Raw genomic sequence first — 22,452 nt, 5'->3', positions numbered from 1 at the left:
ATACATATATTTTTCTGGCGCCAAAAAAATTCAAATTGGCAGGAGGCTTTACGGCCAAGCAAACAAAATACTCTCTCAGTTCATTATGCAAACGAATAATGCTTAAAAATCAGCTTATTTTTATTTCTTAACTCGGGACTTACCTCTCAAACACATATTTATGCCTTTTTATAATAGTTTAGCCAATTTCATTACATTTGTATTTGTATGCATGTATGTATATGTATATGAGTATATAACCGTTATTCACAGTTTACACTAACCGACGCTATTAAAATGCAAAAATAATAGCCTTTTATGTTATTTATATTAATTAATAAGTTTTATATGATTAATTTATCATGTATAGGTATTATATTTATATATTACTTAATTAACTTGTCCGAGTACTTTCGCGTATGTGTTCACTTTCACTTTGAAAATTGCACTAAACTGACGCCGCCGACTTAACCTTCTTCCATGCTGCTTCTTCCAATGCACAAAAACAAAATGTATGCGTGCGAAAGATAACGGCGAATTTGCCTAAAAGGAATTCAAGCTAGTAACAAATTAAGAGCAATAACAAATTTGCGTACGTACATATTAAGAAATGTATATATGCATTTATTTATCTGTTACTATTAGTGTTTAAGTATCCATTTAACTATTTATTTATTGCCCAACAAGCTGTACAGTCGCAATTTATGCAAATCTTAATAAAGCATATCACATTTTGAATAAAAAGTGACTTTATTGCAAAACGTTTTAATTAAAGCTAAAGATACATAAAAGTTTGATCTTTGACCAGCAATATTGCACATTGATTATATATATCACGCAATTAATATGAAGCTGTTTGTAAGCTTTGAAGTACACGGCTGTTTGAACAGTTCTGATCGTTTGATAATAATAATAATAATAATGAAGGCACTTATTTGCTCACATCTTACGAAACTTAATATACTATTAAGAGAATATAACAATTTAAGACTTGTTTTTGGTTTTCTTAAGGTTCTTTTGGAATTTTACAACTTGGCGCGCTGTAGATAATTCTTGTAGGTGACATCACGCCACCAATATGGGCGCTCGTACACACCTGGTGTGGACACAATAGTTCGCTGCAAATGCTGATATACCTGTTGATTAGAGAGAAAACGTTAGCGCAAAACGACTTTTTGCAAACAAGCTTAGCTACATACATTGCCATCGCTCATGCCCAGCGGAGAGTTTAGAATGAAATCAGTGGGTGCAATTGCGTCCACTAAAGCAATCGCTTCGTTCTTTAGCACGGGCAGCAGCTCTAGTATGCCCTGCTGGTACAATTCAATGTGCGAGCTATTGCGGAAATAGCCACCTTGATAGAACAGAGCGGAGTATTTGGTGACCAAATTGGCGCCATAGAAGGACAGCAGCTTGAGCAGCACCTGCTGCTCGGCAGAGGCGGGCAGACTGTTCACAAACTTGTAGAACACATAGTAAATGGTGCGCTGTGGATATCAAAGATAAATTAGTTACAATATTGATCAAACGATCTTAAATAATGAGTCGCACCTCTGCATAGATAATGGAAAGTTGCTGAGCGGCGAAAACTTGAATATTGTTGCGTGTCTCAAATGCATCCTTGCCGGCGAACTGCAGCTGCTCAACACGCTTAACAGTCGCATCCAGCTGCCAAGCGGTTAGCCAGTTAAGAGCCTTCAGCAAATCTGCAAGAGGATGAAATAGGTTAATAATGTATCTCTCTACTAAATAAATAATCACGCACTGTGCACGTCAAGAGCATGAGCAGCGTTATGCTCTTGCCCCTGGGTCTGCAGAATGGCATTCATATCATTGAGAAATGAGACTGTCTGCAAGGGCGAAACATCCACAAAGTTCGCATTGCTGCGTCGCAAGCTAATTAGCCAATTGGATGCCTGCTGTATGAGCGTATTGTTTTCACCCTCATACGTGCAATTGGCATCATTGTCGTTCCTCAGATCGCCCAAGCCAGATGCCCGCAGATAGCCATGACCGCCACACGCTTCACGACATTCCTGGATGCCATCACGAGCCGCCCAGGTGGCGCATGGTTTCATTGCTGACGAGATTGCATGTATTTCCATGCCCTCCTTGGAGGTATCCTCGCCCATCATGCCCCTGATGGTCATATCCACATTAGCCTTGCCAATCCACAGAGTGGCCACGCGCAAAGCTATTGTTGTGGCCAGATGTGGCATCAGGCGATACTGCTGCGACTGATATTCAATCACTGGCCATTCCAGCTTGCTGTCGCTGGGTCCGAACTGCCGACGACTCGCCGAATACCGTGTGGCAATGCAAATGGCCTTGCTGAGCGCCACATATGTAATAGCTGTGATATTAACTCGACCCGTAGACAGAGCGCCTAGCGAGGCACCGAGACGTTTGCGCTGATCCTTGATGGGGCTGCTGTAATTGCCTTGTGCATCAATATCACCCGTCTTGGAAAGCAAATTCGCTTTGGGTATGCGATATTGATTGAACAATACGAATCTGTAAGATTATATTTATATAGATTAGTAAAGATATCGCAGGCAATTTCATTGGGTTTAAAAAAGCGTCTGTCACGGGAGTTTTATACCCAAACTTCGTACAAAAGTAATAACATCTTAGTTTTTAAAGTGTTGTTTCAGAATAATGTAAGGTTGACATATAGATAGAATTTTACGCACCCATTGTCAATGCCATTGAGTCCAATTTTCTCGCCCAAGTCGCCAACGGTGACGCCTGGGAACGGCAACAGTGTACGCTCGTCGCGAATTGGCACCAGGAACGCATTCAAGCCCTGATGCTTATCATCCGGCACATACAGCTGTGCGTAGACAATCGCATGGGTGCAGGTCTTGCCCAGATTACCCACCCAGCACTTAGCCGCCTCAAAGTCTGGCGTGTGTATAACAAATTCCTGCGTTTTGACATCATAAGTAGCGCGGGTCCGCATACCTGTTCGATAAGATAGAAGAAATAAAATAAGAAATATCATATAATATTCTATTACTACCATTTGCGTTCGTTCCATGAGAGATCTCAGTTAGGGCATAGGCGCCCAATATACGATCGTCGGATATTTTAGCCACATATTTGCCCAGGCGTCCGGTCCCATTGGATACCAAGGTGCTGGGAAACATGCCGTTAGAGAGTCCGAACTTGACAGAGAAGCTGAAATCATAACTGAATATTGCCTGTCCAAAGGCCAACAGCAAATGGGGCGTAGATAGATACTAAAATGAAAAAGTTATAAATAAAGGTTAATAGCTGGCTGACAACTGGGCTTTAATTAAAGTCAAATCCAACCTCATTGACATCGAAGAACTTTTGCTCCCAGAGTAAATGGTGGCGCTTGTTAGCCAGCTCCCTTGTACGCTCCAGATTGGGGGCTTCCGGTTCACGCTGATAATCTGGATGTTGCTCCATCCATTGCCATACTTTGTGCTATTTTGTATTTTTAATTTTATTAAGGTACTTTGTGCTGTTTTGTATTTTTAATTTTATTAAGGTAACTTTAGATTAGTAAACGTTACGATAAGATGACACAACCTAAATGCTATGCGAAGTGTTTGGGCAATCGAACAATTTTTAGATAAGAAGTTCCTAATCAATAATACAGTGAAACCTGCCTAAATAGATCTTTCTTGAGATAGCCAGTTTCTCTATTAATTTATCTGACTCTAGCTGTCATTATTCGTACTTGTTGTGCCTTTTAAATATTTATGTAGTGAAAATTTATTCTTTCAAGATTTCAAAATCAGTAAAACCAAAGATCTTTGATGATTGTCCTTACTTTTACAAGCTCTCGCACTTTGATCTCTAAACAATTAGTCAGGCTTTTCAAAATAGGTCATTAGGTTTTGAGTCTTTCAATTAAAATGATAATCAGATGATATTTAATAATTAGATGACAAGTTCTTTTCATAACAAAAATAATCGAGTCGCTTTCATGAGCAAAGAGAAATTAAACTTTGGATCACTTGAACCTAACAGGTTTTTCTTGCGCGATTAAAGCGGCTATTGAACTTTGCACCACACCTGAACTTAATATACATGTAATTGAATATTACATTTAAATGGAGTGTTTCAAAAGTGGAATTTCATGTAGGAGTACTTTACCTTTAGACGTATGTGCTCCTCGCCCTCCAGCAGCACAATCATACGCTTGTAACAGAAACTCGCCTTTTCGCGATATTCCTCCAAGGGACCGCTCCGAAAGCTGGGGAAAATCTTCTTATCCTCGTATATGTTTTTCGGCTCGACATTCTGCTTGCCGCTATAATAATCCACCAAAGATTTAAGTATATCGCTTAAGTGATTTGCGGGCGCAAGGCTTTCGCTTTGTTCGTTGTCCATTGCGGACGCAACAACAACTGAAACAATTAACAGTTGCATTCAATTACTCACTTGGTAATTTTAGGTGCAACCATGTTTGGAGCTGGCGCCTTTCCTAGCTGGTTTAGATGCGTTAACGGTCAGCGATACGCTTAAACTGTTTCAATATTTCATAAAGCTGCGCTATTTACAATAGTTAAGGGGCGCTGGTGGGCTTATCCGCTGTTTTTAATTTTTACGATCATTAAACCGAAATAGCCGGCTCGTTTCCGTTGGCGACGAAGAATCGTTATTGCCGTCGCGTAGACCAAGCGGTGGGTTGTCCACTCAACCGTAACTGATAAGCGGCATGATAACACGTTTGTGTTGGCCAACCTTTCACATATATATATAACTACTTTATAGGCGTGATAAATGCCATTAGCGAATTTTTTTTGCTGATTTTTGAGCTTTCGTTAAATTTCTTTTCGCGAATAAAAAAATAAGCCGTTTGACCAGCAGCTGTTCAGTACAGTGTTGTACAGCGTGCAAATGTGGCGCTGTGCAACGGTCACACTGACGACGCACACAGCTCGTTAATTTGAATTGCAGCGAACATATAAATTTAAAATTGATTTTTCAACCGAACTTATAGTTTTTATAAATTGGTATTAAAATGACACAAATTAAGATTGACATATACATGTACTCGCATTTTTATTTCAACTTACACAATTAGTTAACATGCACGGCATTCGCTTGGCTATTTAAATAAAATTCTATATATTGTTTATATTGTTGATTATCATTATTATGCGCTTAACTTTAAATGTTTATCGCTAACTTTTTTTGCAGCTTTAATTTCGTAGCCTAAACGGAATTTTAATGATATTGTACTTATGATGATCGTTTATTAAAAATTATAGCAATAGGCTAAAAGGTATATTTTGTTTTTACGTTTTAGACCCCGAATTAAACTAATTAGGTAACATGTAGTCATTGATTAGATATTTGTAACTCTCATTATTTTTGCTCTAGCGTCAAAGGCGCACAACGTGTGGCATAATTTCGTTATTTTGTTGATACTATTATTAAAAGCCATATAAAATTAGCTGCGCTACAAATATTACGTTGCTTTCGTATTAATTTATAAGTGTGTTTGTATTAAAGCATCTATAATTTATGTACTTGCTAAAATGGACTAATTGACGCTTTCAAATGAATGTGAAAATTACGTGATATTTGAATTATCTGATACAACCGTATATATGTATGTTAAAAGTCCTAATCCACAAATTTCGTTTTGGCTTCACATTGTTACAAATATATATATATATATGTATATTGATTGATATACTATAAAAATAAACAGATAAAAATAGACAAACAATTAAACGGCAAAAATTGTGCTAATACGAAATACAATTAAAACCAAACTAAACTTTATGCTAAATAAAACTAAAAGAGATTGCAAATTTTTGGGCCTTAAAAAAATATATCCGGTGTGTCAAATAGATTCAAACTCTTCTCCATCAGTGTGCCCGACAATAGTCCCAAATCCACCTGCTCCTCCTCTTGGACGCCCCGCGCGCCTGGCGACGTTCTTGCCTGAGAGTCAACGCCACTCTGCGCATTCGGCTCATATCATCGACTCTGACAGGAGCTGGCCGCCGATGAGTTCGATGAGAATGCAGACTGCAAACTGGTCATGGAGCCCTTGTAGTTAACCGAGCTAAGCACCTCGTAGAATATATTGAGTTGTGCACCCGATGGACTGAACCAGTGCATTAGATAGCTGTCATTGTGACGCATCACATGCGAGCCCTGTACACTCTCTTTGTGTCGACAGATGAGCGTTGGTTCCTCTCTGAAAAAGTTGACACCTTCGACAAAGTCCTGAAGATCAAAATATGATACAGCCGAGTCTGTGCAAAAAGTAATATTGTTTAATTTCAATGAAAAACTAGTTAATTGATTTACGCACCATTCTTGTCCGGCAGCTCTTCGGTGACGCGATAGAGCGTAAAGTGCAAATCATTACGCAACACATCAAAGTCCCAGGTGAGCACACTCTTTGGATCCATATTGCGTATGAGCAGCTCGTGAGTGAAGCCCGCCTTAAGCTCAACGGTCTTATAGAGATTTTTATGATCGTGCTGATGAGCGGCAGACAAACGCTTGCCCTCATTGGGAAGGTCAACAACGCAGGCGGAAGCGGCGCGTGAAGCAACGGGCGTCTCATCATCATGATCCTCCAATGAGTTCATTTTGTAAAGCGTCTTCGGCACAAGGCCGCCCTCGTGTATCATGGTCTGTTATAGAAAAAATGCGCAACATTTAGTGACAATCAAAGTGTGTTTGGCAAATGCTTAGCTAAGCTTTGTTTTTTCTGTTGTTTTTTTTTTCATTCAAGGTACAAGGTACAAAAGTGTGCGAGTGCACACACAATTGAAGGACCGCACGGACGCTGGGCACAATGAAAGGATATGCAGAGCAGCAACAAAACGCAATTATAGTACATATTTATAGACTTGACATAGTTCGCAACACAAAGGACAGAGAAACAAAGTGAACAGAATATGACAAAATGCTTTTAGAGACCTGTTTTAGTATATGCTAAATTTTAAGCTAGTCGCCTTGAGGTCAATGTTGGATTTGGTAACCAATGCAAACAAGATATAAACACCAAAAAGTGGGCAGGTTGTTTTTAAAGCTCCTCCCTGTTCCATCATTAGCCGACTTTGCCACCGACTCTGGGTTTGCAAAGCCCTTGGCAAGCAAAACCAAAGTCTGATTTTGGCGTGTTTACACCTGAGGCATACACAGTGAGTATAATATACATATAAAAGAACGAAAACATAATAAACGGCACTCTATATAAATAGTATATGAATAAATAACGTGATTTGGCTAAGGAGAGTTTAGAAGCTGCTTACACAATCGCATTCAGCTAAATAACAATGCGTTAGATATTTTTTATTAACTTGTTCCACATGCGTTAAATGCGTCTAAACAGCGCCGAAATGTTCAAAAGGGGTGGGATTGGATAAACAAAGTTACGAAAATAACAGTAAAATCATTATCATGTATATATATATACAAAAATAATTGTTAATCGTTACAAAGGTTAACAGACAATTTTTGACTAATATATATTGAGGTCAGTTGCTGTAAATTACCTTGCAGGGCCCGCCCAGAAAATCGGGCACAATTTCCTCATCAATATACTGAGCGAGTCCATCCTTCATGTGCTCACAGTCTGGGCCATAGAACAAGAACTTTGAGCGTGTGTGTTCGTCTACGAAAAAAGTTGGGCATAAGAAAAATTGTTGCCAACACGTTGATTTGCCCAACTCACCTATGAAAGCGCTGACAATAGTCCAGGCGATGGGGAATACGCGCGGAGCACGCACCACCAAAACACGGCCCATTGTCTCCGGGTAATTGCGCTCCACGGTCTCGGTGATGTAGAGCAAGGCCTTGATGCCGGGCCGCCACAAGTGACGCATAGACAGACCCTCCAGATCCACCAAGAGCGACCAGTTGAGGACGGGCTTATCCAGGCGTTCGGCCGATTCATTAATCTTCTGTATGCCCTCCTCGCAAATGTGCAGAGCCTGTCAATGGAAAAGTGAATAGGAATAAGGATAATGTACATGGCCATTTCGCTGCCAAACTAACCAATCTAAGCAAGTCCTCCATGCCTAGAGACTTGAGCAAGCCCTTCACGTCCATGTGACCCAGACGCAGTATGTATATGGGCCGGCCATCCTTGTCGTGATGATGCCAGCCGCCGGGAAAATGATCAACCACAACGGCTGGTTTCTGGTACTCCGCGAGCAGTGAATCGATTCGATGCTCGCGACGCCATTTGAGCGAATCACAGAGCATGGCATAGGCCTGGCTAACGTGCCAGTCGCGTGCTGACAAGAAACGCAAGATGGTCTGATAACTGGGCATGCGCTCCAGATCATCGACACCATCCAGCATTTTTCGCAGCTCCAGCAGCTTGGACTCCTGCATGGGCGACAATTGGCCCAAATTGCGTGCAATAAAATCACCATCGAGGAGTATATCATGATGCTGTTCTGTCGTTGGCGACTTGGGTGCATCCAGTGGCGGCACCCAGCGCTCCACATGCGTGACGCCCTCCTCTTTGAGCTGGCTGATGAAATACTCAATTATCTCCTTGCCTTTGAGCGTCGTTTGTGTATACTGTTTCATGCCCATCTTCTCCATGGAGTGCTCGAAACCGAAAAAGTTCTTAATATCCAGCGTGGCCGTCTGATCAAAGCACGTCCATTCGGGATTGTCCGGATGGGCATAGTAGCGGCAACGCTCGAAGATTTCGATGCGCGACGAGAAGCTCTCGTTGACCGCCTCGATGCTCAGCGTGCGATTCGACATGTCCAAGAAATTGTGCTGCAGAAAGTATACAAAGTCGACGCCAATCAATTTCTTAAAGATATACGGCGCATCGACGGCCAGCTTGCAGCGTCGACTTGTATTCCGCTTGGCCCCATTCTCCAGGCACTCGTCCTTGATAATTTCGCAGTCCAGGACAATGGGCATTTGTGGGCATTTCGGAAAGCGACGCTCGTAGGCCTAATAATTATTGAGAAATGGCAGATGTAAATGATATGCTCGATTGTCGGCTGGCTGCCCTTGAACAGGGGCCAATTTATGGCATGTAAATGTACATGAACTTGGCCTCGGGCCACAGGCTGTACAGATATCGATATAAATATATATATATATACTTATATCTAAAAATATATATGCATGTGTGTCGCACCAAGCACGCCAAATATTTGCAAAATTAGTGCCAAGTTATAAAACAGCTGCCTGTTTATTTACCCTTTGTATAACTTCATAGAGGGCTTTATAATTTTGCCACGAAATTGGCAACGCACAGCAGGCGAGTTCTTCGACCCAACGACGTATATATATATATATTTTTTTTTTTATCAGCATGAACAGCTGAGTTGGGTTTCTATGCAAATTAGTATTTCAGCTCTCATCGTGACCACACAGAACTAAATTAAAATGTTTGTGGGATTTTTCATAAATAGCGTTGAAAGCGTTGCAGAAATCTTTTTATTGATATTGCACAGAGATTAAAGCTAAACAAATTTCGATTCTTTATGGCTCTTGCTTAATGCTAGACTCTCATTAGCTATCCAAGGGGGGCGTAAATAAACAAATGCGGCAAAGCACTTTCTACGCCGTATTCCAGTTATTTGTGGCAACAATTTATCTGCATAAATGTATCGAAACGAATTATTTATCATGTATTTAAACGGAACATTTTCTGTGTTTTTTAATTCCTTAAATTCCTTACATTCCAAGGTCACGGAACTCGTGTCCTTAAAGGCCGTGAGCGTCAAAACGGCTGACATTTTCGAGGGTCGCACGCCAAAGGATAATTAAGTCGGCCGTATAAATATTTGAAAAGTTCAAGGCATACACAACGACGTGCCTGGCACGTGTTGGCTGGGAAAAACTAGGAGAGAAACCAACTTGTTGTCGTGCTACCCTTTCCCTGTTGAACGCTCAATTATTTAGCGGCCGGAGCGTGTGAAAAGCCACACAAGCTAAACTAAAACCGAACGGAGTCGAGTTTTCAGTCCCAGTCACACGATAATAATTTATGTGCCACAGCAGCCCGGCACGTTCTCCGTTTTATAGAGTATTTGGACAGTTATTAATGCTTTTCCTTCCAGACGAAATGTGCTAATTGCGCATCAAGAAAAGTTTGCTATATTTGCCAGCTAACCGATTTGTTGACGGCTTTCGAGGGCTCATTACACAGCTGCACAGCTGCACAGCTGCTCCACGTGACGTATGCGTAATAATAATTTTGACTGCCGCGTTGACGGCCTGAAGATTGATGCCAAATGGATATTGATGGCCCTGAGCATTGCACTTACCCTACTTCTTCTGCTGCTGCCACGCGCGTAGAGCTCCCGACTAGGGAATACCCTGAACCCTCTTCTTCCGACAGGCGATAGGTGTAAAATGAAAGATACTTGATATATATATACTATTCTAGAAGCTACATGTCAAGTTTGGTGACTTTAGCTCATATTTGTCGAAATTGCTCAAAAAACAGGATTTCGATATCGATTTTTATCGATTACTTTATCAATTACTCGAATATCGGAAACAAACTCGATCTGCGCGAAGACTAGGAGGACCTACAAACAAAACTTTAATTTCTCTAGCTCTTATAGGTTCTGAGATCCTTGCGTTCATACATACGGACAGACGGACAGACAGACGGACATGGCTAGATCGACTCGACTATCGATGCTGATCAAGAATATATATTTATTTTATGGGGTCGGAGATGCTTCCTTCTGCCCGTTACATACATTTGCACAAACACAATATACCCTATTTACCCATTTTTAATGGGTTCAGCGTATAAAAAAAGAATCTGTGTATATAAATAGGTAAAAAACAATCTCACAATTGCCATATTGCGTCGAGTTGTGGCTAAAAAAAGGTTGACATTTACGACAGGTCTTCCAAATGGTAAATAGGTCTTGCATCAATAGGTTTATGTGTGGGCGCTTTTATGCCATTTTTGATTCGTTTTATTCCCGCTTCTTGTTTATCGTTTTAGCAAATTATTTTGTTTGTGGACTAAAATAATATTGTTTATTGACAAACCGAGGATTTGGAAGCGATAAATGCTTGATTTAGCTAAATGGAAAAACTCATGACATCTGCGAAATTGGTGTCTATATGTTCTAATAATAAATTATGCTTCAGAGATATACAGAAAAATAAATTGCCACAAGCGGAAAATGTGTAGAAAAAAAATAATAATTTAGCCGGTTAAATTGCGCTTTTCTAGATAAACATCTGTTCCATATTAAAAATATATATTATACTTTATGCAACCTTTGGTCGGGAAATGATAAATTTTAGCCATGGGCTAACGTAGAGTTATTGATAAGAAAATGTATTATTTTTTACCGACCAATAATTTTCGCTACATGATTTTGTTGCGTCTTATTTTAGTTTTAGCTTTTTAGTTTTTTACGCATAGTCAGTCCCTTTAAATGTATTTTAATGAAACTACAAGCTAAACTTTCTCTCTCTCTCTGGGCCAAATAGACAACGTGCCAGTCAAAAACGTGACCATTTCGCCCGTAGGCTGATATCGTGCATAGTATAAAGCGATTATTTTTACTGTTAAGCCAATTAGTTTGACTTACTGTAGGTAAAAGCAAAAAAACAGTGCGCAATGAGATTTAAGTTTTTGTATTTTTTTTAATTCTAGAGTCAATGACTTTTGCTTGGTGGCCTTTGTGTCGCCTACAAAGCAATTGAATGCAAAATACTACAAAATTATAATAAATAAATTTGTTTGTCTGCTGCGCAAACACTCAATTAATGCGCCATTTTCCGGCACAATAAATTATGCTTAACTTAATTAAATAAACGGCCCAACTGCGTTCTGGTTACATCGATAAGACAAACACGTTAGCCAGTCGTTTATCGACAAAATTATAAAAACAAAAAAAACGAGAACCAATTAGTTAATAGAGCTGATATGGTGCGGGGTGAGCCATTGATATGTTATCAGCTAATATGCCCTTTTTACCCTGACAGAGAGTATTATGATTTTTTTATACGAAATTTGTTGCCATTAGAGATAACAGGTGGAAATTTTACGAAATTTGTGGCCATTGGAGATAGCATGTGGAGGCAGAAAAAATAGTTAAGTATATTTTTTTTACCGTACTTCAGCAACAAACTAAATACACTGTAAAAAATTAAATTCGATTCATTTATGGCAGTATATTCAATATTAAGTTTCAGTCATCATTTCTTTTTCGCTGAAAATACGTACGAAACTAGAAATAATTAATACAAATTGAATATATTCCAAATCAGAATTGGGCTAAAAAACTATTGCAGTGCAGTTTACTTAAGAAGTTAAGCTGCCCGCAAGCTCAGAGCGGGAATATCTCATTGCCAATGCGTCCGCTTGAAAAATGAGAAAACCCTGGTTCGTTTCCGGAAGCAGATATCTGATTTTTTTAATTTATATTGAGTTGAATGCATGTGCATGTTCTAAATAAAATGATATCAGATCGAAACTGTATTCCGTTACGCCTGGTACTATCATATGATCTAAGGGGAGTTTATTTGTATCTTTCGCAGATAGTTTAAATTAGTGTGATATCTGTTGAATGTGTCATATGTCATGAAGAGTATTAAGTCTTCGGCAACCCTAAGATACATAACTGTTCAAACTTGCTGGCTTTTTTTATTTGTGAAGAGTGTTATGTGTCTCATTTCGTTGATTGTCGTATATTGTGTACAATGGGCCCATAATCGCTTATTTCCTGCCTATCGCTGTGTGAGGCGGATCTGGAATGCAAAACACGAACTGGGCAGCTGACCGCCTTCCTTTCACCCCCTCTCCGCACGCCAGAAGCGTGGCGTTCCATTCATGAAATTACATACGCGAGTTATTCAATTGAGCAAATGAGAGAAGCGACAGAGCGAGGCAGCAAGAGAGAGCGCCAAGGTTAATTTTATTTATCCGCTGCATGCGATGCGCAACGGCAAATGACAGCTAGAAGAAAAGGTAAACGCTGGCGGAAGGAGTGCAGCAGCTGGATGAGAAATGATTGAGGGAAATGCAGCCCAAACAACGACAGCTGCTGCGTCTAATTAATAACTTGTAAGCAAATTGCTTTTATATAAAATGAGTTGACATACACGCGTTTGGCGCATGAACACCAAAGCACAACACACACACGCACACAAACACGTACATACAAAGCCACAGGCACACTCACGGGGTGTGGGCGGTGTATATGACACGCCTACTGCAAATAAGATACACACCTTCATAACGAGCTCAAAGGGATATTTGTAGACGCGCACGGGCGATTGGAATTTTTGCACCATTTTGTTGCTGTTGCTGTTTTAGCTCTCGTTGTTGTTGTTGGCACTTGACACTGGTTAAAAATCAATTTTTCTTTTCTTTTCTATTTGCACTTTATTCTGCACACATACGCGCCAAAATGCGCCTTTTATTTGCACTCAAATTTGGAGCAATTTTGTATTTTAGATGTTTATAACAGTTAAGACAGTTTAAAAATGTGTGCTCATTTCGTTGAAGTGTAGAAAAATTTGTTTTGCTTCTCTGCAGCCCCAGCGCTCGTTGTTGTGCTTGCAACTGCTGCAGCTGGCTGAAAAGAAAGTCTTTCCTTTTTTGTGTACACTCCGCGAATGCTTGACTGTTTTGTTAGCGAAGTAACATATATATATATGCATATATACCGATATATCGATAGGCTTTACTAGTTTTCTATTATATTAAATATCGATATGTTGAGCGATGAATTCTGTTAAGTTTCAAATCTTACTGTTAGTGGAACACCAGTTCTAAGGTGTTTTGTTCGTTTTATATTTAAAACAAAGTATACTTTCACTTAAATTGCAACTTTTCTTACGTAATACATTTAAATTGTTTTTTTTTATGAGCATTATGGATACAAATAGACGAGTATGCAACAAGCGCGTCTGTCTCACATACATTTTTACGTTTTCACTACTTGTCCTCTTTTTCTACTATTTAATGTGGAATAACAGAAAGAGTATTGTGGGTCTTTCGCGGCTGCAAGAAGATGTTAACTGTATAACGGTAATTATTAAACTAACGGCTTTTCAAAAATAAAAATACTGGTAATGGCTATATTTTTGACTTTAAAGCAAGCGCTAAAAGTGGATTGCACTGGACAGAAATTTAGCAACCTGCCTTCCGGAAAAATTAACTGCCTCACTCGTGATTCTCAGAAATCAATAGGATGTGATACACGGGAATTGAATGCTTGTGTGGATGCGCTGGTTAAACGCAAGCTTGGTAATATTATGGACGATGTGTATAGCCTAAAAAAGAAGGTTATGGAAAGGGGATGTATCGCGAAGTGCAACAAGGCCCCAGCTCCAAACAAGAAGGCATTGATTTTGGCGCCAACTCGTATAAACTACGCTTCAGAGGAGCTGGGAGCACGTATAATTTATGCAATAGCAAAGCCAATTAGCGATAGCAGCTTTATAAAGAATCTTCTCGGACTTGAATTTAGTGCCAACCCGCCAATAAATATGTTGCGCCCGAGTATATTACCAGGGTCGTGCTTCGGCTTTCGTGGCACTGAGGCTACGGTGTCGCTACACTTGGCTAAAGTTATATTCGTGGATGAAATAAGTCTATCGCATGTGGCCAAGGAGATGACTCCCAGTGCATCTGTAGATAATGCGCCAAAAGATTTTGAAGTATACGTAAGTTCTCGATTTTATATTGAAGGTTGCGATCCAAACAAATTTTTTTTTATTCTAGGGCTTACCTCCAGATAGCAAAAAGAAAGAGCTGGTAGGTCAGTGGGTGTACGAAAATGATCCTAAGAAACGTACACAGAATTACGTTGTCAAAAATAGTCGAGTCTTTTGCACATTGGTATTTGTATTTAGGTCAAATCATGGCGGAAATTCCACCTGCGTCTATCGGTAATTACCTATATTTGGTTAAGATAATAAGTTTAATTATTTTCTACACACAGCGTGGAAGTATATGGCCGAGTTCCATAGAGAATGTTATTTAACGTTAATAGTTATGATTGTTGAGTTCAAGTTTTATCGAAAAACCTCGGTTTTAATTCCATTTTTAGTTATCAAATTGCTTAGAGTTCAAATTGTTATTGTAATTGTGATATATTTTTTTATAACACTTCACAACAGATTAATCCAAATATATACAGTGACAAACGCATTCAAATATTTCGATATAATATTGTGACTACAAAACTGTGACTCGACCTATGCGAATACTTTCGATAGGTATCGGGTACATGGGTACACATTTAACTATCGCCCATCTTCAGGGTGTAGGCTTAAAGTTAGACATGAGCGATAACGATTATCGTTTTGGTTTTGGCAAAGATAAAATTGAAATAAATAAGTTAAAACACGATGGCCTGTGGCGATTAAATCTAAATAACAACAACAATCTTGTGGCGTGCAACTTAACGCATAATTACAGCAGCACCGATGGCGAGGAGCAGGCAAACCTGCAAAGGACAATGGCAAAAACGAAACAGAAACAGACAACAGCAGCAGCTGCCACAGCAACAACAACAGCAACGGCAACAACAATGCCAATACCAACAGCTACAACAACACCAACAGCGGCGGCGGCGGCAGCAGCAACGATAGGCGCTGTTGCCGTGACGCCCACTTGTGTCGCACACATCGAGGACGAGGGCGGAGGAAGATGCGACGGTGCTGCTGCGGATGCCGATGACGGCGACTGCGCTGCGACTGCTGCAGCTGGCGCAGGCCTAGACACCAGTGATAAGGCAAGTATTTTTTTTTCCTATTATTTATGTATATGTATATTCACGTTCTGTTCATTGTTATAATGCAATTTTCGCTGCAGCTGAACGGCATCGGCATAGGTGCTGCCTACACGCTGATTGCGCTGCCCGAACTCGATTGCGACTTGGCAGCGGCTGCAGCTGCCTCCGCACTCTCGCCCACCGATGCGGCCATTGGCGGCCTCAGCTCCAGTCGCACCTCGATGAACAACTCCACTGAGAATCTGAGCTATGCCAGCGACAATTACTATGCCGACGATCTCATATTGCTGGACGACGATGAGGATGACGTGGAGGCTGAGGAGATATCGCTCAATTCGGATGACTGCGTCTATGCGTATCGCGGTGATGCCGCTGACTTCGATATGGCGGCGCTGGATGCCAGCACTGGCCGTGGCGGACGCAATTTGGAATTTGGTCTGGTGCGCGATGATGAGACCGATTTTCTCGAAATGGACTTTGAGCCGGACCCATCTTCGGAGCTGGAGTTTGCGGCCAATGCACAGGAGGCAGCTGCAGCAGCAGCTGCGGGCCATGCCAATCTGCTGCTCATGCAGCGCGATTATAGTCAGCTACAGAGCGGCCGGCACATGGATACGCCCACCCAGCCGCGCCAGCTATACAGTTCACCAATTGAGGAGCTATCATTGCCGCCGCCACAGGAGGCACTGCAGCGTTTGAGCAAGAAATTTGCCCGCATAAGCCTCAATCTGGATCAGATCAAGGCCGATGCGGACGTTGGCTCCGATGTGGATGCAGACGAACTACTCTGCGGCAGTAAGGATGATGAGGATTTTGTGGATGCGACCGCTAAAACAGAAGCAAATACGTTGGCACACTCTCTACCCAGCACACTTGTCTACAGCAACTTCAGTCGCAGCACTAGCGTGCCCAGCGAGCATACCAATGCAGCTGAGGAGACTGCGTGCAACTCCAAGTTGACGGGCGCCAAGCCCAAGCGTCTGAGCACGCTCTCCAATTCCTCATCTTTAGTGTCCGCCTCGAAAAGCTGCGCCTCCTCTTCAAAGTCGCGCCGCTCGCAGCCTAGCTATGATGAGCGCTGCTACAGCTGCACAGATTTTCGTGCCGTCTCCTCCCAGCAACAGCAGCAGCAACAACAGGATGTGGCGCCCATGCTGGTGGCAGCGGCGGCTGTCGTAGCGGCCAGTGCGGCCATGGCCAGCAATTCGACGAAATTCGATTTGGGCAGCGGCGAGGAAACCTGCCTCGACTGCCTGGAGAAGGAGTTTTTGGCCAACACCATTGGCAAGGCCCTCGATCTGAGCAGCTGCGCCAAGTGCCGGCGACGCGGCGGCGGACGTGGCAGCAGTCTCTCACTCTATACACGCGCCGAGCAGACGCGCTGCCGCAGCGGCTCCCCGGGCTATTTGGATGAATTTGGCGGCTTTTTCAGCTGGCACAATACGGCCGGCGACATGGGTCATTACAACCAAAGGTTTATTTCGTGTGATAATAATTTTGGCGGCATGCAGGTGAGTAAACCAAATGGTTTCAATTATTACAATTTAAATTAATATGAGCTCAATACTTTAACAAGGGCATTGGGGCATAATAAAGCCAGGTTTGACAAGGGTTAGGGTTCGGTTCGTGATATATCAAAAAGTGGAATTACGGGCTCGGACACCGGCTTAGCTTAAAATATATTATATATATTTAAAAAATTTTAATTCCGTGCCCGAACCTTAATTCGGCCCAAAACCGGCTCACAGTCTCGAATGATTTTAAAATAAATCAATTCGAAAACTTGATACCCTTACCCAATGTGCCTATATTTCCGATGAAATTTAACAGTTGTTCCCATATTAATTTGATAAACCTTTATACATTAACTTGTTTTTCTCGTGGCTTATTGGAACAGCTGCTCAAGCAAAGCTTTTCGACTGAACCGCTGGTGGAGCGCCTGTCCACGGCGCATCTGAGTGAGGAGCATCTGGTGCAGGCGCTGGACAAACTTCACATTTCCTACAACGCATCTCTGTTGCATGCCTACTTTGAGCAGCCGCCCCAGGACACCGCCGGTGGCAACCTGAAGCAGCTGCTGTTGCATGCCTCCAAGCAGCAGTGCAACCATCGCAAGCTCAAGAAACTGATCGAACTCGTCACGCAGCAGCAGCCACATCAACAGCAGCTGAATGTCCAATTCAAGCGGGTAAAGACTATATATACAATTCCAGAAAGGGTATACAATTTTTAATCTAACTTTCTTGCAGGCTAACGCTGGCCAGGTGGCACTGGTTGCAGTCAAGGTGACTGATATTTTGGCGGCCTGGCAACGGCATCGGGATCTCAATGTGCTGCGGCAATTGGATGCGCGCTTTCATCGCGCCAATGTGCTGGGTGAGCTTTAACCAACGAGCGCCTTTTTACCCCATTTAACCAATTATATTTTCAGGCAAAATTGGACACATTGTGCGTCAGGCACAACAGCAGCAACAGCCGGCGGTTGAGGCAACCACTTCAGCATCGGCTGCGGCATCAACTTCAATCTCATCCATTCGGCTCGCGCTGCCCGAATTCATAATGATACCACAGTATTATGCTTGTGGAGAATTGACATTGACGCGCAAATGTTAGGAGCCGCCACACACACACACACACAGAAACCACAAACACACCAACACACACACACACGACATCAAAGGTTTATGCGTAGCTGCGTTTTGTTAATTTTCAAATTGAGAGTTCTTAAATGCAATAGGGCTGTTCTGGTTTTTGTTTCAATGCGAATGTTCAGGCAAAGTATGTTTAAGCTGATGACATGAGCTAATTCCAACATAATTGAATATTTAATGTATATTCAGGCATATTAAGTTTGTTTGCGTTTAAAAATGCTTGAACATGTTAATACTTAGCGCATGATATTAGCTAGCTGTTAGGCGAATAGAATCATTTCATCATTTTGTTCCATTTTAGGTAACTGCGAAGTTATTTTTTTGTTTTTTTTTTTTATATACACGCCATGGTAACAAGTGTATTTTGAAGCACAACATAGGCACATAAAATTTATTCTTTTGTTTTTTTTTATTATATATGCCAACAAATTATCGAATTTGAATGTATTACTTTTGAAAATCTTTCCAATACCTTAATCTAGTCCTGAACACAGAAAATCTATATGCCTTAAGTTCGTTTATACTCGAAGAATAACTTATAAACTTTTAATTTAGAGAGCGATTGTCGTCAGTTTAAATAGTTATAAATTCCATAATGAGAAAATTTGTGGATATCCATAATCAACTTCGAAATGTGATCAATTTTGTGAAATGATAGAATCAAACGTCGTGGAATGAAAAACCCGAACAGACCGAATTTTGTTCTAATTGCATTTGAATGCCAGTGCTGCCTATTTAGAGAAAAAAAAGTAATTTACGATTTGATGCTTTGGCAGCCACGTATAAACGCAAGCAATAATTGTAACTGCTGTTAGGTGGGGGAGGGGATGGGGGCGTCTTGTTAGAAAAAGTTAAGCGCGTATTTCTGTATGTGTTATAGCGTTAATCATAATAACCGTTAATCGATTTGCAATATTTATATATAATACGAACAAACATGTGTGTACATGTCACGCCCACTAACGTATATCGCAATATAAGATATATGCATACATATATATTTATATATATAATCGAATATACATAGGTATATCGTATATATAGCTTAGCTTGTATACTAATTACAAAATAAACTGTAAGTAGCCAAGTAAACTTCCACATACAACATACATGCGTTTATACGATGCACTAATCGTGATTATCAACTTGATTGTAATATAATAAAATTATATAATTGCGTGTACTTGGAGCATTCCAGGAAGATTAATACACTCCTTTTCGAATTGTAATCAGTTTTAATCACAATTAGTTGCGCGTGTAAACCTTGTTACACATACATACACACACATACTCCACATTTCATATTGAAGACGCAGCTCAGCCTCGACTCCACGGACCCAGTTCAATCTACACCCGCCCCTTCTAAAAAAAAAAAAAATTACGCAACACGGTGAGAATAATGTTTTGTTTTAATAAAATTACGCTTTATTAATATTATTAATTATTCATGTGCTCATCTCCCTAACTTTAACGCGACAAATGAATTCTACAAAAAGTTTTAGGCGTGACATTTATTGGTACCGCTGCTGCGGCTGCTGCTGCTGTTGTTGGCGTCCAGCATTGTAGTAGCCAGGCGGACCGCCACCAGCCGATCCAGGTCCCATGTTGGGCGGCATGGGTGGTGGCGGCGCCGCTGTTGTATAGTGTGTCGGCGGTGGAGGCTGCTGCGTCCAGGCATTGGCCGCATATGGCGGCATGGGCACAACGGGCGGCGGCGGCGGCGGAGGTGCATGGTACATATGATAGTTGGCAGCATTGCTGTTCAGATTGCTGGGCGGTGGCAGTGGCGCGCCGCCGACTGTGTTCGGTGTGGGCAGCGGCAGTCCGTCGCTGGGCGGCGGTATGGAGACAACGGCAACGGGCACCGCTTGCGCCAGCGATTTGATGGTCTGTATATTGTTCAGTTCGGCGTTGATGCCAATGATGCCGCCATTGCCGCTTGGCTGTGCTGTTGCCGTTGGACAATCGCCGCTGGCCAAAGATTTGACATTTGTTGTTGTGGGACTGTCGGCACGACTGGGCGGCTTTTGGGGCGGACTGTTTGGCTCCTGGCCTTCCTTTTGCGTCGACTGATACAGATCCAGCACCTGATGGCATATATCCTCCAGTATCTCCATGGTCACATTCGAGACAAACATATCCCACCAGCGCTGGTGCTGCGGTTGCCTGCCCAGCCAGTCCAGCACCGTGAACTTGCTCAGTTTGCTGGCCAAATGTATGAGAGCAACGGCTATAATTTCCGGCTCCCATTGAAGGCAGACGACCGTGCTGAGCGAATCGTTGACAAAATTCCACGCCATTTGGACCATTTTCTGCAGCTTCGGCTGATCGCCCTTGAAGCATTTCGCATACTTGAGCAGAAATGTATATGGATGCTCCACCTGCAGATCAAATTTGATCGTCTGCAGCAGTATGCGCTCCAGTGTCATTACCTCCTCCTTGGGATCATCGCCGAACGAGTAGAAATAATTGTCATTGAGTATGCCGCGTGCCGTTTTGATGATGTCGCGACACTTTTTGGGCGTCTCCTCCACCTTGCCGGCGAGAAACAAACAACAGCAGGCGGTAACGTAGCGTGGAAAACTCTTGAACGAGTGAAACATGTAGAAGCGATGAAAGTACACAACTCCGGTGGCCATTGTATTGTGGCCGAGGCCCATTTTGGTGCCGCATTCCATGATGAACCGTGCGCCCTCCTTGCGGTAGCGACGCTCTGTTTCATATGTAACGCCATCCAGGATTGAGGGTGTCTCACGTAGCTCCTTCTTGTCATAGTACCAGCAAGGCATCTTTTTCCGGGCCTACAGTGTTTTTTATTTTTTTTATTTTTGGTTGTTAACAATAACAAAAAATCAACCAAAATTAGTGCTTTTCATGTGTCATTTTTTAGGGCGTTTACTCAATGTTTAAATGTGAAAAATGCATTTTTTACCACATGTGGTAACGCCATACGAAAAGAACCAGCTGTTGCGACTGGCAGTGTGACCATATTTTCGTATTTATCGCGCAATTAATTTATGTCTTTTGTTTCCGTTTAAAAAGAGAAAAATGTTTTATGGTATATTTTGCTTTCATTCTGGCTTAAAATGCCAAGCAAATTGGCAAAGAACTGTCCAGAAATCAGCGTATCAAGGTATGTTTACTTTGACATTGATTAGCCACTCAATATTTGCTTCAATTGCCGCTGTTATTTCAGGCTTGGGGTAAGTTGACTTTCCACAACTTTATTGCCGGCGCCGCCGCCGCCTGCCACAAATGGCACGACGCATACCTGTTGCTAGTCCATGGCCGCAGTTTGGCCAATTAGCCGCAATGCCTTGGCTTAGTTGAGGTAACTATTTATAACCAGCCTTTCCAGTTGTCGTTAGCTTTTCATTGTGCTGTGCATACTTCGAGTAATGCGGTCAACGCGTCCGTCTAACAGGAATTCGGTTATGTGCCGATTGCTCCCACTTCTCGGGCTTACAAGTTTCCGTCATATATGCCGCCCACTTTTGTCGCTTTGGGCAACTTTTTGTTCCCATTGTATTTTGCATAAGTGTTGCCAAGTGCCGCTTAAAATATGAAGCTAGATTCAACGTTGAAAATAGCTAAAAAAGCTTTCTGGCTTGGCAATAAAAAGTGTCGCTAGTACTTGTCTGTCTAAAAATGGGCTAATGTAGCTAGAAAATAGCTGGATTGGCCAACACTGTTTTGCATAACAGCTGCATTGCAAAATGCCAAAACTGGTTTGCATTTCGCTCGAGGAAGTGTTGAGAACCAACAATGGCTCGCCCTGGGGAGCCCAGACAAGTCCAGCAGCTATACGACTAGATTTATTTATAGTCGTCTGTCCGTTCTAGCATTTGGTTTTTGTATCACATTTCATAAACAATTTGTATGCACTGTTGCAGTTGCGTCTGCATTTTTGTGTGCTGCCGCTGTCGTCGATGTTATTAACCTTGCTTGGTGCTTCTTGGAGCCTGCTGCCTCCTTGGGAGCTTCCAGACAGGTTCCAAGTTAATCAAATAGAATTGTGCCGGTCCGAGCAGCATAACCAGTTTCTTTATATTCTTTAGCTTTTACTTTGTTCGATCGCACGCTCTCGGCCAGCTCGCTCTCTCCCTCTCTCGCTC

The 22,452-nt window shown here is 41.8% G+C and overlaps 5 protein-coding genes across 6 annotated transcripts; 2 read left to right on the top strand and 3 right to left on the bottom strand.

Moving 5' to 3' along the window:
- Positions 1 to 710: 710 nt before the first annotated feature.
- On the bottom strand, positions 711 to 4,703 carry Acox3 (Acyl-CoA oxidase 3). Of its 2 annotated transcripts, XM_064698004.1 has the most exons (9): positions 4,396 to 4,703; positions 4,108 to 4,264; positions 3,295 to 3,432; positions 3,002 to 3,221; positions 2,673 to 2,943; positions 1,745 to 2,493; positions 1,531 to 1,685; positions 1,179 to 1,466; positions 711 to 1,115 (listed from the first exon to the last, which is right to left on the bottom strand). In XM_064698004.1, exons 1-9 carry the CDS (start codon positions 4,416 to 4,418, stop codon positions 1,005 to 1,007), a joined length of 2,112 nt encoding a protein of 703 aa, XP_064554074.1. In that variant the 5' UTR covers positions 4,419 to 4,703; the 3' UTR covers positions 711 to 1,004. The 2 variants fall into 2 exon arrangements, with proteins under 2 accessions (XP_064554074.1, XP_064554073.1); XM_064698003.1 differs by lacking the exon at positions 4,396 to 4,703 and having other exon boundaries at positions 4,108 to 4,361.
- A 285-nt stretch (positions 4,704 to 4,988) lies between these two features.
- Positions 4,989 to 13,575, bottom strand: retm (real-time). The gene is made up of 6 exons (XM_064697972.1): positions 13,174 to 13,575; positions 7,984 to 8,907; positions 7,661 to 7,919; positions 7,482 to 7,600; positions 6,287 to 6,614; positions 4,989 to 6,227 (listed from the first exon to the last, which is right to left on the bottom strand). Exons 1-6 carry the CDS (start codon positions 13,234 to 13,236, stop codon positions 5,947 to 5,949), a joined length of 1,974 nt encoding a protein of 657 aa, XP_064554042.1. The 5' UTR covers positions 13,237 to 13,575; the 3' UTR covers positions 4,989 to 5,946.
- A 207-nt stretch (positions 13,576 to 13,782) lies between these two features.
- On the top strand, positions 13,783 to 15,100 carry spag4 (sperm-associated antigen 4). Its single transcript, XM_064697989.1, has 4 exons — positions 13,783 to 13,975; positions 14,044 to 14,613; positions 14,672 to 14,838; positions 14,892 to 15,100. Exons 1-4 carry the CDS (start codon positions 13,811 to 13,813, stop codon positions 14,917 to 14,919), a joined length of 930 nt encoding a protein of 309 aa, XP_064554059.1. The 5' UTR covers positions 13,783 to 13,810; the 3' UTR covers positions 14,920 to 15,100.
- An 11-nt stretch (positions 15,101 to 15,111) lies between these two features.
- Positions 15,112 to 19,778, top strand: LOC135439261 (uncharacterized). The gene is made up of 5 exons (XM_064697961.1): positions 15,112 to 15,686; positions 15,767 to 17,197; positions 17,584 to 17,874; positions 17,936 to 18,062; positions 18,118 to 19,778. The coding sequence occupies exons 1-5, from the start codon at positions 15,150 to 15,152 to the stop codon at positions 18,297 to 18,299; spliced, it is 2,568 nt and encodes an 855-aa protein (XP_064554031.1). The 5' UTR covers positions 15,112 to 15,149; the 3' UTR covers positions 18,300 to 19,778.
- Positions 19,740 to 21,167, bottom strand: CycK (cyclin K). Its single transcript, XM_064697979.1, has one exon. The coding sequence runs from the start codon at positions 21,124 to 21,126 to the stop codon at positions 19,849 to 19,851; it is 1,278 nt and encodes a 425-aa protein (XP_064554049.1). The 5' UTR covers positions 21,127 to 21,167; the 3' UTR covers positions 19,740 to 19,848.
- Positions 21,168 to 22,452: the final 1,285 nt, after the last annotated feature.

Source organism: Drosophila montana, unplaced genomic scaffold (assembly GCF_035044405.1).
Source record: "Drosophila montana isolate Dmon_TW-CO22-7 unplaced genomic scaffold, ASM3504440v1 contig_402_1, whole genome shotgun sequence".
NCBI classification, from domain to species: domain Eukaryota; kingdom Metazoa; phylum Arthropoda; class Insecta; order Diptera; family Drosophilidae; genus Drosophila; species Drosophila montana.
This window is presented reverse-complemented; position numbering and strand designations above follow the sequence as displayed.

Excerpts from the sequence above, each read along its gene's own strand:
- Acox3 (XM_064698003.1), bottom strand. The coding sequence starts at position 4,344 with ATGGACAACGAACAAAGCGAAAGCCTTGCGCCCGCAAATCACTTAAGC. Across the intron at positions 3,433-4,107 it reads AGGAGCACATACGTCTAAAG|CACAAAGTATGGCAATGGAT; the intron begins GTAAAGTACTCC and ends AATACAAAATAG. Across the intron at positions 1,686-1,744 it reads TCATGCTCTTGACGTGCACA|ATTTGCTGAAGGCTCTTAAC; the intron begins GTGCGTGATTAT and ends ATCCTCTTGCAG.
- CycK (XM_064697979.1), bottom strand. The coding sequence starts at position 21,126 with ATGCCTTGCTGGTACTATGACAAGAAGGAGCTACGTGAGACACCCTCA.
- retm (XM_064697972.1), bottom strand. The coding sequence starts at position 13,236 with ATGGTGCAAAAATTCCAATCGCCCGTGCGCGTCTACAAATATCCCTTT. Across the intron at positions 7,920-7,983 it reads TGGAGGACTTGCTTAGATTG|GCTCTGCACATTTGCGAGGA; the intron begins GTTAGTTTGGCA and ends TTCCATTGACAG. Across the intron at positions 6,228-6,286 it reads AGAGCTGCCGGACAAGAATG|ACTCGGCTGTATCATATTTT; the intron begins GTGCGTAAATCA and ends CTTTTTGCACAG.
- LOC135439261 (XM_064697961.1), top strand. The coding sequence starts at position 15,150 with ATGCGAATACTTTCGATAGGTATCGGGTACATGGGTACACATTTAACT. Across the intron at positions 15,687-15,766 it reads GCCTAGACACCAGTGATAAG|CTGAACGGCATCGGCATAGG; the intron begins GCAAGTATTTTT and ends TTTTCGCTGCAG. Across the intron at positions 18,063-18,117 it reads TCATCGCGCCAATGTGCTGG|GCAAAATTGGACACATTGTG; the intron begins GTGAGCTTTAAC and ends TTATATTTTCAG.
- spag4 (XM_064697989.1), top strand. The coding sequence starts at position 13,811 with ATGAGCATTATGGATACAAATAGACGAGTATGCAACAAGCGCGTCTGT. Across the intron at positions 13,976-14,043 it reads AAGATGTTAACTGTATAACG|CAAGCGCTAAAAGTGGATTG; the intron begins GTAATTATTAAA and ends TTGACTTTAAAG. Across the intron at positions 14,839-14,891 it reads AATTCCACCTGCGTCTATCG|CGTGGAAGTATATGGCCGAG; the intron begins GTAATTACCTAT and ends TTCTACACACAG.